Source organism: Meleagris gallopavo, chromosome Z (assembly GCF_000146605.3).
Source record: "Meleagris gallopavo isolate NT-WF06-2002-E0010 breed Aviagen turkey brand Nicholas breeding stock chromosome Z, Turkey_5.1, whole genome shotgun sequence".
Taxonomy (NCBI): Eukaryota; Metazoa; Chordata; class Aves; order Galliformes; family Phasianidae; genus Meleagris; species Meleagris gallopavo.
Genome location: NC_015041.2, coordinates 39,066,457 through 39,083,764, shown reverse-complemented (window position 1 = coordinate 39,083,764; position 17,308 = coordinate 39,066,457). Strand labels below are relative to the sequence as shown.

At 41.1% G+C, this 17,308-nt stretch overlaps 1 protein-coding gene across 1 annotated transcript; it reads left to right on the top strand.

Moving 5' to 3' along the window:
* The first annotated feature begins 1,016 nt into the window (after positions 1-1,016).
* LOC104915135 (SHC-transforming protein 3) lies at positions 1,017-15,975 on the top strand. Its single transcript, XM_031557335.1, has 7 exons — positions 1,017-2,561; positions 9,346-9,472; positions 10,329-10,482; positions 11,372-11,468; positions 12,381-12,566; positions 15,214-15,509; positions 15,594-15,975. The coding sequence occupies exons 3-7, from the start codon at positions 10,330-10,332 to the stop codon at positions 15,636-15,638; spliced, it is 777 nt and encodes a 258-aa protein (XP_031413195.1). The 5' UTR covers positions 1,017-2,561; positions 9,346-9,472; position 10,329; the 3' UTR covers positions 15,639-15,975.
* Positions 15,976-17,308: the final 1,333 nt, after the last annotated feature.

Here is a 17,308-nt window from a genome sequence, read left to right as displayed (position 1 = left end):
TTTTTCCAGGGGCCTGTGCCCCCCTGTCACGGACTTATATCTAGGGATAACCCCATGACAACTCTTGGTGGTTCCTTTGTCACGAGAGCACGGGAGAGAAGGCGAATGTTAGGGATGTGATAAAGGGGGGCTTTATTTAACCTACCTGTGAGTTATTCAGACAAAACTTTCATCAGCCCTTTAATTATGTCCACTTGCTTGAAGATTGCTGTCAACAAAATTTATCCCCCAAGCGCAGTTGAGTCCTAGTCCGTACACTCGTCTCATTCTATAAGATTTCAGATGTAGGGAGAAAGGCCATACTGCACAAAACATGAGAAGCTCAGATCTGTGCCTGAACTACTCCAGGGAATACTTCCCTTATACTGAATTTTGAAGTTTGATTTATCCAGAAGTGAGTTTGCCGCTACTCCTCAACCCATCCATTTTTTCTGCTCAGGTTTTCTGTCACACGTTTTTCCTAGCTATTTCCTTTGCAACTTTCCTTCTACTCTCTAAGTGTTAATTACCTTCATAACTGAAAATATATGTGTTATATAATGTGTTCCTTGGTCTTGTAGAACTTCTTGAATACCACATACATATTTGCAATATTCCTCTTTGCAATGAGTCAGTCATTTACTTCTAAAACTGTGTTTGTTCTGGTTTAGTGATCTTTAGTCCCTCCTTATAATACAGTAAACTTTTTTCATCCATACTTATTCAGATGGTTGTTTCCAGACTGCTAGACAAGACATTTGCCTTTGGTGTTGCCTGTTGAGATTTCAGAGGCAAGTCTGTCAGAGGTCTTGAGGACAGCAGTTTATCAGTTTCTGCCCAGCTGATGCCTCTGAAAGCATACCCTTTTGATGAGACCCTTATAATTTATTCACTTTTAAATGTGCTCACCTATTGTCTTTACTGGTTCATCATAGTTTGTGTCTGAAGAGGCTTTAGAAAAAATAAAGAGTAGGTGGTTCCAGTCTCTCATACTCACACGCAGAAATGCTGTGAGGTAAATCTAAGATTTACTCAGGCATAAATATGTCTATTAACTATGTCTGTATTAATAAACAAAATGACTTGTGGTCTGCTTTAAGACCCCAAAACCAAACAGCACAATGCAATTTGCACCTGCAGATCTACTCCCTTCCCTTCCAGTGGTCTTCTGGGATTGGTGCCCAGCATGTGCTGTCCCTTTGAATAGTTTCAGGGCATTGCATGGGAAACCACTGCAGGCAAATATGAGCAACTGTGAGACAACTCTCAGGCCTTTACTTTGTCCCTATTTTTTTTGCTATTATGGACTTAACTACTTCCCCCCTTGCTGACTAATATGCATCATTACTTCCAAGTTGTTGCCCAGACACTGTGTCACTGGGTGCTTAAGAAATTACTAGAAAAAATGCTAGGGCTGGTCTGCACTTTTCTGTTCTTCTTTTTTTTTTTTTAACAGACCAACTTCATTAGCACTGTGCCTGAGTGTCTTTCAATAGAGCATTAAGTGATATGACTATTCATCTGTCATCAAAACCATGAATGTACTTCATCGTTTCCCCTATCCTCTCCTTAGGAAGGAAATTGTATATACAGGTAGCAGTGATTTGGTAGGGGTGTATATGTGCTTGTTTCAGGGGGAGCTAAATTAAAGAAATCTGTCATTTAATTGTATATTGATGTTTGTTATGACATAAGATCTTGGTATAATAGTCAACTGTATTGGATTAGTATATATCCTATATATGTCTCAATTAGTTTTAGATATACATCACTAGCCAGGCATGTTAGGAGATGCTGGATTTAACCCAAACTTCCTGATTACATCAGGAATACCTGGCATTTTCCAGATGTGCCAGCAGACCTCACATTTCCTGGGAGCACTGTCCTTTCTCCTTCATCTGCGTGAAGATATACAGTGTGTGAAGGTGATAGGAGTGCAGAAAAAATATCCTAAAAGAGGACATGAACTCTTTTCAGAAGATCCACCTGGCTTGTGGGAATGGGGATGGTTAAGAACTGCCTGTGGGCAGGAGACTGTCCTGGAAGATTGCTTGTGACAGCCTAGCCATGGTTGATCACCTCTGTGCTGTATGTAATTGTAGCCACTAATGTAAATACACCCTCTTGTTACCCATGAATGAACTACACTGCTCAATATTTCTGAGGGCCGTCAGTCCTACTTTTTCTGTCACGGACCCCATTGCTTATTCGTATTCTGAAACAAACTCTCTGGGTACTTGAAAGATGAGGACTTGAAATTTCTATTCCCCTCCAAATTAGCCCTTATCCACATTTTACTAGATTTGTTTAATTGATTTTCAAGAACCTTGAAAGAGATTTTTAAGTTATGCTGGCATAGATCATCATACCAAAACACTTAGTGTTTTTATTCATTTTAAGTAGTGCATAACTGGAGAACAAAACATGTCATATTGAGCTCATGCTCACAGGATTATGTACTCTGGACTGCGATAATTTGATTTAATCTGTGCAAATTTTTTGGCATTCAATATTGCTAACTTTTTTTCAGGATACAACTGACTATGTTGCATATGTAGCTAAGGATCCTGTTAATCGGAGAGGTAAGTTAGAAATGTCTGTTTGGCATCTATTTTCCCTGGAGAAACATGGACTATTTATTATGTAATTCAGACTTCTTTTGTTCCCAGAAAAAAATGTAGCCCAATAAAACATTGCCTTGGACAGAATAATGGAACAATTGTGTAGCAATAAAGAACAGTCATATGCATGTTGGTTCTGAAACCTGGAGCAGGCCTTTTCTGTAGTTTATTTCTAAATTTCACTCAGATTTTCTTCATCTTTTAAATCAAAAGCCTGTCTGCACAAGCTTCTAGTCAACAGCTGACTCATACCTAGCCTCAATCAAGATGCAAGAAGCAGTCCTCTGATTAACTCTTGTGATTAAGAGGCTGAATCTGTCAGAGCTCAGTATATGACATATTCTTCCTGATAGAGTCAGATATCTTTACCAAGTGTGAGCTTTTGAACCAGCTTGCTGGAGGCTGTAAATCTTCTTTCTCTGTGAAGTTTTATTAATGCAGATTCCAGGTTCTATTTCTTTGTCAGTGAAAAGTCAGGAATAGAGAACCTGTTGCTGATTGTGTTCAAAGACTGAGATCTGGTACAGTCTCAAATATAATAGCAAATTATAAAAAGTGTGAATTACAGTGTGTAATAATAGATACATAAAACATTCCTGTTTGTAATGCAGAAGGCATCACTAGGTCTTAGTGCTGGATGCAGAATATTGTATAATGTTCCTGAGAATCTATTTATTATCATAGATTCATAGAGGAAAAAGACTAGCTCCAAAGCATGTCCAAAGATTTTCAACAGGATTTCTACAGAATTTAGATACTTTTACTCCAGCTCTGGAACTGCTACCATCAGCACAACTAATTTGATACCTTCCGTATTTTGTGACCTTTACTTATCCTAGATATTTCAGCAATCTGTTGTGTCCTTGTTCAGAAATGTCCAGATTTGACAGCATTAACTCAGTACATCTGCTAAAAACATAAATATGCTAAATATTAATGAAGAACCCAGACATCTTTGGAGGAGTAGGAGGTAGGGAGATAGTTCCTCATCATGCTTGTTATGTTTTAATCTGGTGTACCTCTCTGTTGCAAGGCTCAGGCATCAGACTGGAGGCTATATGATGCACAGCAGGACTTCACTCTCTCTCCTTTAGCAGTACTGTTCTGCTGAACTTGGTTCCAGAGATCTCAGAGGCAATGTAATGGTTTACCTGGTAATTTCCCATGCTAAGGACAGATATGTGCACTGTAGGGTCTGGAGAAAACCTGCATTCTGTTTTCCTCTGTGAATGGATTTTATATAAAAACTGCTTTATGGACTCTGGACCTTATATCTAACTCAAATGCATTTACACTTAAATTCCTGTCATAGTTGTGTTATGCTAGTCTATTCTAGATTAAGAAATAATCAAAGTACCTGATATTGTTTCCTTGTAGTGCATTTATACCAAGTCACTTGTCAATTTTCAGGAAAAATTTGTCTGAATGGATTCTGTAGGTCCCCAGCTGTTCATGTCCTCCATCCTTCAAATAATTTGTTCCTCCTTTTCTGCTTTATATTAAAAATGTAGATGATATCTGTTATTTTTTGGAGTAGTCTAGTATTAGTCTCAGCAATCTATAATAGAGCCCTTTTAAATTAGCCCTTTCCACTGCCATGGAGCACTGTTATCTCAGGTGAAATACTTTCATGCAGTGATCTTGAGTTCTTGTTCAGTTTTGGGCACCTCAGTACAGAAAGGACATTGAGGTGCTGGAGTAGGTCCAAAGAAGGGCAGCAAGGCTTGGAAGTGCTTGAAGAATATACCATATGAGGACTGACTGAACGAACTGGGGCTGTTTAGTCTGGGGATGAGGAGGCTGAGGGGAGACCTTATTGCTCTCTTCAAATACCTGAAAGGTAACCCAACAAGAGCGGGGTTGGTCTCTTCTCACTGGTGACAGGTGACAGGACAAGGGGAAATGGCCTCAACTTGTGCCAGGGGAGGTTTAGATTGGATATTAGGAAAAACTTCTTTACAAAAAGGGTGGTTAAGCACTGCAATAGGCTCTCCAGGGAGGAAGTTGAGTCACCATCCCTGGAGGGGTTTAAAAACCGTTTGGATGTGGTGCTCAGGGACATGATTTAGTGATGGGTTGTTAGATTTATGGTAGTATGGTTAGGTTGCAGTTGGACTTGATGATCTTCAAGATCTTTTCCAACCTGAACAATTCCATGATTCTATGATCTTTAACTCTTTTGAGTTACAGCCTTCTGTAAGAGGTTTCCCCAACAGTATATATATATATACATTAGAAGCTTGTAAATCAGTGACTTTGCATGTGCTTAGCATTTTTAAAAAGTATAATTTAGCAAGGGATCCAAGTTGCTGTCTTTCACCATCACTGGACAGCCTTTGAGTTGTCTGCAAATCACTTCAGAAAGGAGTTCAAATTTACTCCTGTATCTCTCAAAATTGTTACTGCTCCTCTTACTGACACTAGGGCTAGTGCTGTGTCACAGCTTGCACGTCCATTAAACTAATTTCTTCCCAAGGCTGGAAAAGCTTTCTGCATGCTTTATATTCTGCATCTGGCTAGCTAAGGTCTATTCGTCTTCCACTGTAATATACACAAAAAATCATGTCTGTGTGACCCAAACCTTCTCATTCTTTTATAAGAAGCACATTTCCTACCTCCATTCATGTATCCAAGGAAACAGGTTACTCATTGTGTCACCCACTGAAATTACTTAGTGACTCATGCTTTATTTCAGTTCCAGACAGGTTTAGCAGTGAGCAGTGTGGGCTCTTTAAATGCGCTACTACTTACAGAGTGCAAAAATTGTAGCTTTCTTTGACTTAACTACTCTGAGTCCACTTTCAAGGAGATATGTCTGCAGCTTATCTGGGGCTGATTGTTCACCATCACTAGCACTGTTGCAGAGACTATAAAGAGCAAATATCCTGATGCTAGCTTTATCAGACTCTGTCTTTGAATACATGGAGGTTCCTGGTTTTGGCTGACAGATCCATGTTCAGTGTGAAGTTACGGCCATTTTCCCTGAATTAGGTATTGCTTTAATCTGCTAGAAGAGAGAGCAAATGCTGTAAGGTGAGAAGACTGCATCTCTGAATTTGTTTAGCAGAGCAGCACTCATGATGAGCTCAGAATCTGCTACAACAGCTTTAGCATTTATCCACATGACTGCAGGTTTGTTTACTCTTTAATCTGGTCTTTTATGAAGTTTGTCAAACAGACCGCCACTGGGAAGCCGTTGTTAGACTTTCTGAATCTCTCTACATTGCTTTAACTAGATTTATGCAAAACTGTCATGATCATGCGTTTGTAGGACATTGGCATCCAAAGCTTTTGATTCCACTGAGCTGGGAACTGAGCATACCCTAAAGTACAGTTTTTCAAGTAAAGAATTTATATTCAAATTATTAAAGTAGCCAGGTAGGACATCTCATGGTACTATGGAGTGCTTGGAAAAGAGCCAGAGTCTCAAATCCAATCCAGACTGTAGCCAGTAGACTGTTCCTGTCCAGCACTGAGTATGGAAGATGAATTTGCTCGAGATTTTAATAATGTTAGAGAGATGTTGCTTGTTCAGATCTTTTGCTTCCAGCTCTTCTACATTCCTAGTCTGTTAAGTGGAATCTTTGTGAGTTCACTCATTTATGTTGCCACATAAGGTGATACCTCTGAGATATCCTCCTATCTGAGACTAGGACTGACTTACATGCTTAATCAGCTGATAGATGTTTCTTGATCTCCTCTGGGAACAAAGCTAGTGTTGCTAACCAATAGTTTGACCATGTACTAGCAATGTGCCCTTGTGGACAAGAAAGCCAGTGGTATTCCATGGTGCATCAAAAAGAGCATGGCCGTCAGGTGGAGCAAGTTGAGGCCACATCCTAGAGTACTGTGTCCTGTTATGGGCTCCTCAGTTCAAGAAAGACAATGAACTTCTGGAGAGAGAGAGGTGGTCACAAAGATGACGAGTGGCCTGGTGCATCTCCTTTATGAGGAAAGGCTGAGAGACCTATTCAGTCTGGACAAAAGAAGACTGAAAGGAGATCTTAACAATATTTAATGAGTAGCTCAAGGGTAAGAGTCAAATGGATAGAGCCAGTCTATTTTCAGCAATGCCCAGTGACAAAACAAGGGGCAGTGGGCATAAACTGGAACACAGGAAGCTCCATATAAACATGAGAAAAAACTTTGTTAAGGGTGACAGAGCAATGAATGAGGCTGCCCAGAGAGTTTGTGGAGTCTCCTTCCCTGGAGATATTAAAAATCCACCTGCATGCTTTCTTGTGTATTGTGTTCTGAGGAATATACTGTAGCAGAGGGCTGGACTTGATTATTTCTAGACGTCCCTTCCAACTCTGTGATTCTGTGGTTCTACAATTCTGTGCCACTCTCCTCACCGCCTATGTAACAGAGACCTCGAAAGATGTCGTGGATGGAATTAACTGGGGTCCTGGTTCTGTGCTCCCCAGTGACACTGCAGTTTGCTGGGAGTGTCTCACTCCATAGAGATACATTGGAAAATGTTCCATTCCTTTGTATTACATGGATATCAGGGTCCAGGATCATAGTTACTACTCTTCTACCAGCCTTCCAGCTGGGTGGTGTCCAGCATGTACTAGTGCACGGGGCTCTTCCTCCCCATGTGCAGGACTCTGTACTTTACTTGTTGAACTTTTTGAGGCTCTTGTCAGACTACCCTTTCATCCTATCTTGTCAGACTACCCTTTCATCCTATCAAGGTCCCTCTGGATGACTGCTTGTCCCCTCTGTTGACTTAGTTACTCAGTCACCAGTTTTGTGTCATCCTTGAGGTCATACTGAGGGTGCACTCTACTCCATTGTCCAGATTGTTAAAGATGATACTAAGCAGGACTGGATCCAATATCGACTCCTGGGGTGCTCCAACTAGATTTTGCACCTCTGACCACTACCACCTGTGTCCAGCTGTTCAGCCGGCTTTTAATCTGCTTCATTGCCTGCTCATCCAGCCCATACTTCAACAGCTTCTCTATGAGAAGAAACTATATGGGACAGTGCTGAAAGTCTTTCTGAAGTCCAGGAAGACAATACGTACCCCTCCTCCCTCATCCAGCCGACTTGTGATTTTATACTAGAAGCTTAGCATTTTGGCCAGACGTGGTGTCCTCTTGATGAATCTGTGCTGATTACTGCTAATCTTCTCCTTCCTGTGTCTGGAAGTCATTTCCATAATTAACTGGATCCATTATCTTCCCAGGGACCAAGGTGCGGCTGACTGGCCTTTAGTTCTCTGGGTCATCCTTCTCATCCTTCTTTAAGATAGGAGTGATTGCTTCTTCACAGTCTTTGGATACTCCTCTCAATTGCTGCAATTGAACAAAAATTATTAGATATTATTAGAATAGCCTTGCTATCCTTGCATTTTGCTCTTGATTCCCTGGCCAGATTCAATTCTGTCTGGGCCTTAGCTTTCCTGACTTAATTTCTGGCTGCTTGGACAATATCTCTGTTTTCTTCCCATGTTACCTATTCTTGTTTCTATCCTCTGTAGGCTCTCTTTTTGTGTTTGAATTTGGCTAGGAACTCCTTGTTCATTCATGCAGTCCTCCTAGCATTTTGCCTGACTTCTTTGCTGGGATACATTGCTCTTGGATAGAGAAGAGATGATAATTGAATATTAGCCAGCTTTCTTGGTCCCCTCTTCCTTCAAGGGCTCTACCCTTGAGGGAAGTAAGTACCCAACAGTACTTAACCAAGCAGATCCTTGAAAAGGCCAAGTCTCCTCAGCTGAAGTCCAGGATACTGAGCTCACTGTGTGCTCTCCTTACTGTTCTAAGGATCTTGAAGTCTTGAATTTCATGGTCACTGCAGCCAAGGCTGCCTTTCAGCTTCACATTCCCCACAGGCTTCTTCTTATTGACAAGAGTGAGGTCCAGCATAGCACATCTCCTTTTTGATTCCTTTATCACTTGGAAAACAAACTTACCATCAACACACTCTAGGAGACCTCCTGGATTGCTTAGGTCCTTCTGTTTTGTCCCTCCAAATGATATCAGAGTTGTTGAAGGCCCCCATGAAGACAAGGTTTGTGAATGAGAGGTTAACTGTCTTAGTAGAAGGCTTCATTTGCTTGCTTCTCCTGGCCAGGTGACCTGTAGCAGGCCCCCAGTATAATGTCAGCAACCCTTTCTTCCTTTTAATTCTTACCCATGAATTCTCAGTCAGCTCCTCGTTCATCCCTGGACAGAACTCTGTGTGCTCCAGCTTGTCATTGACATAGAGTGTGACACCTCCGCTTTACCTCCCTTGCCTGTCCTTCCTTAAAAGCCTTTATCCTTCCATTCCAACACTGTAGTCATGGGAGTCTGGGATAAAACTAAAGTGAGATAAAATTAGTGAAAACGAAATATGGAGTGGTTAAGTATTTTATAGTTGGTGTTGTTATTAATATTTACTAATGTCTATATAAACTCAACTTAAACCTCAGAATTTTCTTGCAGTTATCTTCAGGTAATTACAGATGAGTTTTTAGGAGGTTTACAGTCTTTACGGACCTGTTAACATTGTGGACCTGATTTGTGCTCTCACCTATTACAGATATAAGCCATAGTAATTTTATTTAACCTTTAAATATTCCATTGTGTGAAATTCACTGTGCTTGCTTTAGGGTTTATTGAAATAAGCATACCATGAATAGGGCAACTATGCCTGACATGTAGATGCTTTGTCACAGGTCAGCGAATCCCTGCTGCACTGCATGCACTCTAATATAAGTAACAATTTCTATGTGTTAATCTTTTTCTTGTAGCTTGCCATATACTGGAATGCTGTGATGGCCTTGCCCAGGATGTTATCAGCACCATTGGACAAGCATTTGAGCTTCGATTTAAGCAATACTTGCAGTGCCCCTCTAAGATATCTACTTTCCATAATAGGTGAATATGATTACAGAAGACTGCTAAAGAATCTACTACTTTCTATTTATTTATTAAAATGTGCTGTAGAAAAAATAGCTGAAGAGGAAAAGGATTTACATGCTTCAGAAATAGAGTTCTGCTAAATTGGCAAATCAGGGTTTGCCTAATTAATATGAAAGGAACACAACCATTTTAAAAAAATGGGGTAAATCTGGATTCCATAGTACAATAACTAAAATGATCATGTATTCTCTGTTTATATACAGATCTGGATGGCTAAAAATGAGTGTAATTTGTGACATTTCCTTATTGTTGTTACTCTCATAGTCACTCTGTCAATTTAGATGAAGTGAACTAGAGTTGCTGGGCTTCCAGTGTGACTAGTGATGTAAAAAATGTTAAATTCCGACTGAAATCACAGATTCAATCTCTTGATTTCATGAAGTTATTCCAGAGTTACTGGGATAACTTTGAAGATTTACTGGTGCTAGAGTAGGTAAAATTAAAGACAGTGATTTAGAGCTTAGTCAATCAATGAAGTAATAATACAACAAAGGATACCGTAGGATATTTGAAATTAAATCATGTATTTTGCTAATGCAGTTTATACTGATTGTTGAAGGTAAGTAAAAACATCGCTTACTGAGACTAAGGAATTTCACCCATTGCAAAGGGAGTTTTAAAAAAATTAAAGCAAATTTGTCCAAGGAAGAGTCTGCTGCACAATCCATCATTCCTTCCTGACTTATAATGGTATCTGAGTTTTCCAAATAAGATGCAGAAGTGATTCCCTGACAAGCAGTTTTAACATGCTGCAAGTATCTGTAAATGCTTTGTGAGTGAAGGATAAAATGAAGCACTCATTTTCTTATAGGATGCAGAGTTTTGATGAGCCATTGATGGAGGAAGAGAGTGCAGCAGCAGAACATCCCTATTATAATAATATCCCAAATAAAATGCCTCCTTCTGGTGGCTTCATTGATGCCAGACTCAAAGCAAAGATTCCCACTGCTGCAGACACAGCTCAGGTCAGTGCAATTGCATCTCTGCTTTCTCACAGATGGATCTGAAAAAAAGTCTTTTAAAGTGGGTACATAAATGTGTGGCTAGTTCAATTTTGAATGATCAGTGAAGATCTAGGAGACAACAGATTAGGCATTTTGAAGGCAAAGAGAGATTAATTCTTTGTGGTGTTAAAAAATTATGTAGGTTCAAGGAAGATAAACCCATTCAGGATTACTGTATTTGTAAACACCACATCTGTCTCAATATGAAATGAGTACACACTAACTGGAAAAATAATGATACAGAGGCTTTTGAACAGTCTAGCGTAGTCATTGCTAAGTTACTTATGTTAATAACTCAGCAGCAGTTAGTATTCAGACAGATTCATACGTAGATCTTTCATCTTCACTGAAATGAAGCCAGCTAAGATATTTCTGCCAGCATTGTGGTTGGAAGTTTAACTGCAGTACCTACATAGCTATGTAAGTGTTTTAGATCCTGCCCAATTCTGCTGAAATCTCTAAGGGCCCTGTCTTCAGAAAAGATTCTCCTACCAATACCTGAGTGAGTACTCCAGTAACAATGTGAGTTTTTCAACTTTGGAGAGTGCTTGAGGTGTCCATTGATCCTACGTGTAGTTTCTTTTCACATAGGATGTTAGGGCTGCCTGTGGAGGCAAATGCTCTGAAGCGTCATTTGAAATTAATAAAAGCAGGAAGGAGTGAAGTTTTCATGAAGGTCACCAGTAATATATTTACTCCTACACACATTTCTGAGATATATGTTTTGGCACAATAATAAATCAGAAATAAAGAATGGGAGTACACAGAATACAACCGAGGGAATTGTCCAAACCACTCATAATATACCACAGTGTTTTAAAGATTTTCTTTGCACATGTGTCCATTCTAGTTTGCAGCAGGAATGAGAACAGAGAAAGTCTATTACCAGAATCGTCAATTAGGAGACAAATTCAATGAAGACTGGCATCAGGAGACTGTTAAGCAAGGTGAGACTTGCTAGTTTTATCTTTAATACTGCAAGACATCTTGGATGTGCAAAACATGTGGCAGTCTGATGCCTTGAAGCCTTAAGGCAATGAAATGCACTCACTGACTTCCTTTTGATAAGAATTTATTGATGATATCAGTGTAAAGCATATGATAAATGCCTCTGGATAAATTATTTAATGTACAGTTTTATAAAAATGTATATTTTGCAGAACAACTCATACATGGATTTGGCCCAAACTTTCAGCTATCTGGCTTGCCATGTCTTAAACTGTGTAGTATTTAAAGACAGGCTGTTTCGTCTTTTTGGAAAATCTGATCCATGAGAATATGCAAGATGGAGTTTCCAAAGGAAGGGCCTAAAGTCAGCAGCTATTTTAAAATATGGAATAATGCATGTGTTTGCACATGATTTGTGTTCTAAAAGTAACAAATACTGTGTAATTTTCTGTTGCCTGTAAATTATAAGGAGATCACATCAAAATGTCTGTATCAAATTTTACCCCATCCATCCATAAGTGACAGCTTTGGGGTGTTTCTGGGGACTCTGTTTTCAAATGCTGGAATATGTTATCTGCTGTTAATGTGCAGCAATTTGGGGATTTTGTTTAATTTCCTTTCCTCACAAGTCCCCAGCTGAATATTAGTTTTGAAGCTCACAGTCTTTATTTACAAAGAATTCCCTTCCTTCTTGAATAATTTAAATTCATTGAAACACAGTTCTGTCCACTCATCAGCATTTTTCCTACAAGGTGCATCAGTTACTATCTTTCCAGCTCCCATTCCAGTGAATTTTAAACCTATGATGATGGGTTGTGATTTTATCATCTGATCTTTCTAACAACACTGTTCTGTAAAATAAAAAAAGTAAGAAGAAAAAAAAAATCTCTTAAATTTTCTGGGATCCCTAGATATTTATAGTATGCCAAAAGGGAAATCAGAAGCAACCGCAACAGCAGAGATGCCAACATATGTGAACACACAGCATATAAATATGGAGACACTATTGGCACTTCAGGCAGATGCTGAAAGTGACATCAGTGGAAACACAGATAGTACCAAAGAGAGCAGCGCAGGAAAGGATCTGTTCGACATGAGTAAGCTTCCTTTCTTTTCATTCCCTTTCTAACAGGAAAATCAATATATTTTGCGTTAATTCTGCATACAAATAATTATAGAATTGTCCAGATGGAATTTTAATGTTCCAGAGAACTTAAGATAAATTTTAGAAATCACAGGGGTTTCATATCTGACATGATTAAAGATGCAGTTGACCAAAGTCTTGAAGCTAGTTTATACTAGATCTTTGTTAATCTGAGCTGAAACTTTTGTTGTCCATAGCATCATGGCTATCTGTGTCAGAAGGAAATTTAGTCATGGACCTCGTCATGCAAGAAAGTGAGTGAATGGCTGGAGAACTACCTCCTTGCCTGCCCTAAGTATGTGTTAATAAAAAGCCAATGTATACAGCAAAAACTGTATGCAGCATGGAATCTGAGTGGGAAATCACAAGAGTATGTTATCTCTTCCTCTGGGTAGGACTACAATTCCTACCTAGCTATCCATGTGTGCTGAGGGAGCTGGCGGAGGTCATTGCTGAACCGCTCTTCGTCATTTTTGAGAGGTCTTGGATAACAGGGGAGGTCCCTGAAGACTGGAGGATAGCCAGTGTCACTCCGGTCTTCAAAAAGGGCAAGAAGGAAGATCCGGGTAATTATAGGCCTGTCAGCCTCACCTCTGTCCCTGGAAAGGTGATGGAACAGTTTGTGCTGGATACCATCTCCAGACAACTGGGAGAAAAGGAGGTTATCAGGAGTAGTCAGCATGGGTTCACCAAGGGGAGGTCGTGCTTGACCAACTTGGTGGCCTTCTATGATGCTGTCACATGCTGGGTGGATGGGGGAAGAGCGGTAGATGTAGTCTACCTTGATTTTAGAAAGGCATTTGATATTGTCTCCCACGACATCCTTATAACAAAGCTGAGGAAGTGTGGGATAGATGAGTGGACAGTGAGGTGGGTTGAGAACTGGCTGACTGGCAGAGCGCAGAGGGTCGTCGTTGGTGGTGCAGAGTCTGGCTGGAGACCTGTGACCAGTGGTGTCCCCCAGGGGTCTGTGCTGGGTCCGGTGTTGTTCAACGTCTTCATCAATGACCTTGATGAGGGGATAGTGGCCACCCTCAGCAAGTTTGCTGATGATATGAAGTTGGGAGGATTGGCTGACACGCCTGAAGGCTGTGCTGCCATTCAGCGAGACCTGGACAGGCTGGAGAGCTGGGCAGTAAGAAACCGGATGAGGTTCAACAAAAGCAAGTGTAGGGTCTTACACCTAGGGAGGAATAATTGCATGCACCAATACAGGCTGGGGGATGAGCTGCTGGAGAGGAGCTCTGCAGAGAGGGACCTGGGCGTCCTGGTGGACGACAGGTTGGCCATGAGCCAGCAGTGTGCCCTCGTAGCCAAAAAGGCCAATGGCATTCTGGGGTGCATTAAGAAGGGCGTGTCCAGCAGGCCGAGGGAGGTAGTCCTCCCCCTCTACTCTGCCCTGGTAAGGCCTCATCTGGAGTACTGTGTCCAGTTCTGGGCTCCCCAGTACAAAAAAGACAGGGATCTCTTGGAAAGAGTCCAGCAGAGGGCCACAAAGATGGTGGAGGGCCTGGAGCATCTCCCCTATGAAGAAAGGCTAAGTGAACTGGGTCTGTTTAGCCTTGAGAAAAGATGACTGAGAGGGGACCTGATCCAGGTTTATAAATATCTGAGGTGTGGCGGCCATAGTGTTGAGGCCAGTCTCTTTTCGGTGGTAAGTGGAGACAGGACGAGGGGAAACGGACATAAGCTGCAGCATAGGAAGTTTCACACGAATGTGCGTAAGAACTTCTTCACGGTGAGGGTGACGGAGCACTGGAACAGGCTGCCCAGGGAGGTTGTGGAGTCTCCTTCTCTGGAGATATTCAAGTCTCGCCTGGACGCCTACCTGTGCGACCTGGTGTAGGGAACCTGCTTTGGCAGGGGGGGTTGGTCTCGATGATCTCTAGAGGTCCTTTCCAACCCCTACAATTCTGTGATTCTGTGATTCTGTGATTAAAGATTCAGCTGAAATTTAAAATATTGTTTCTCAAAGGCTGATTTCACTGAGGTAAATCACACTACAGGTGCCAGTCTGCCTCTGTGTCACAAAGTCCCCTCCCTAAGCTGAGGCTTGGAAGAGGCAGAGTAATCATTGTGACTGAATCTTTCTAGAGATACCAGTAGGCTGGAGACTCAGTAATGGATAACTGTTAAATGGGTATGTTGCTTGATGATGGAACAGATATGATTATATTGACTTTGGGCACCAGTATTATGCAATTTATTTGAAATGAGACTGAATGATGTAACTGGTAAGGCAAAAGGACAGCTTTGCTCTGTACCAGGTTATATAAATACAACTGTTGACAATGGCCATTTCTGAAAAAAATCAGTATGTTTCAAAAGCTCCTGCCAAGGTTCACTTGATTTTTGTCACTATTTTTCTGCATGTCACATACTATTTTAACATATTACACTCCTTGGTCTTAGTATATGACATAAATCAGTAGGCCCAGCACCACAGCTCTCTCTCTCTCTCTCTTTTTTTTTTTTTCCTAAAGATAAAGAGAAGCTGCTGGAACACAAAATAAGTACAGTTTAAAATGACTGGAATATCATTGTTTTGCAATATGATTTACCTCTGAATAATCTTGCACTTGTTTTATTTCCACAACCAGAATCATTTGAAGATGCCCTCAAGAACCAAACATCTCAGCCTGTGCTCAGTAAATTGACTTCTGTTGAATGTACTAGTCCTCTCTTATGTAGAGCTGCTGACTGGACTACAACAGAAGAGCTGAGTATAGAGCCATGGTATCAAGGAGAGATGAGTAGGAAAGAAGCTGAACAGCTGTTAAAGAAATGTGGAGACTTCCTTGTGAGAAAGAGTACCACAAATGCAGGTTCTTACGTGTTGACAGGCATGCAAAATGGACAAGCCAAACACCTTCTTTTAGTGGATCCAGAAGGAACTGTAAGTATGACTCAGTAATACGGGAGGTTTCTAACTGTATTTTCTCAGAGTATTTAATCTTATTTGCAACTGATTGTATGACAGGCTCCTGGAGGTGCCAGTTACATCCATTTCTCTCCTAATGCCTAGGCGAAGATCTACTGCATGAATTCTGCACATTGTAGGGGTAGGTGAAGACATCCTGCTTGACTTAAGTAAACTGCAGGAAGCCTAGGGATGAGGTTACCCAGCTTTGGCCACTGCAGTATTGTCTTACTCAAAAGTGTAGCTAAGTCCTTATTTAATCTTCTAGCTGCTGGTGGCCATGCAAGTTTAACCAGTCTTTGTGCCAGCAGTTTTGAGGACCAAGACCAAGTCCCCCAACCCATGAAGTTTTCCAACTCTGAAAGCTAGGAGACAGATGGGATAACAAAACTACACCATCACTTTGTTGCACAGACTCCTTTAACTGATGAAGCCTCCCAGCAGCAGCACAGTGAGTGCCAAGAACTTCTTGTTTCTCTAGCTGTCCTGTTGCACTTCCAGGGAGGCTGAGGCAGGCTTCAGTGAGCACTGGTGTACATTAATCTTGGCTCCTGGTAGCTGGTGACTGGCAACTCCTCTTATGCTATAAAGAACAGCATTAAAAGCCACAAAGTAAATGAGAAACTCCTGGGAAGGAGATGGCCTGTTGGCATCCATTTCAGCTGAGAAACTTGCAGAAGGAAGACCCAAGAGAATTGTGCTTGAGTCTTGTAGACTCTAACCAGAATAACCATAGCACTCTCTGGCCTACTTACTTACTTTTGACACATGAGGGCAGTCAAAGACTGTTTTTAACGCTTTTATATGCCAGCTTCTGGCCTGGGCTTTAACAGTAGGAGTAGCCTCCTTTAAAATGTTGGTAGGTGCTGTCTGAATCCTGCAGTAGGACCCCCTAATTCTTTCTTAAAAATAATCACTATAGGCTACTTTCTGCAAGGAATATGCTGCTATATGGTGTGGCAGGTGCAGAGATTTGAAGCCAGGAGGGATGGAGGCCTGATGATAGTTGTGTATCTGTTACTCCTGTGGCTGGCAGGGAGTACCAAGGCCAGAGATGGTTTCTGCACACCTTGGCAGGGCTCTCCAAGTATTTCTTCTGCGTTGTGGCAGGTATGGCTGACCTGGGAGGCACTACTCAGTAATGAACTATATTTAGGTTAGTTGAGCTGTCTGTATGAACTGTGGGGTCCCAACACAGCTCCTAGCAGCTTTGTTTATGATTTGTCACAGTCATCCATAAAATGCCTGTGTGTGGCAGGCCTCAGCTTGTGCTTCTCTGCATGGCCTCAGAGTGATAATCTGTAAAAGCTAGCTCATACAAAGTGTGCCTAATAGCCACTTCACACACAGATTATCTAGCAGCATGTTACAACCCCTCAAGGTCTGTTTTGAGAGCAGAGTTAACTGTCCTGATGCTTCTATTCTGATCCAGCTCAAAAAAAAAAGCACTTGTTCAGATGAGGCATGCTAAAGGTAAGGATTGCAAACTTTCTACTGGGTTAGGATTAGAGTTTGAACACTAGTGAGGATGATGTGTGCTGCTGATGGTGAGAAAGCTCTAATTTGAGTTGGAAGGATTGAAAGTATCTTGGTTTGAATATAAGCCCAAGTCAAATAGCAGTAGTGTTTAGTCACCTTCAGGGAAAGGGAATTTTCCAGTGGAAGCTAACGGTGTTTTTTGGTACCTTCTTTGTTGAGGAAAAAGGCGGAGATACTAAAGTGCACAGAGAGATTCTGATGTTGCCAGAAAAAAAAAGAAGAAAAAAAAAAAAGAA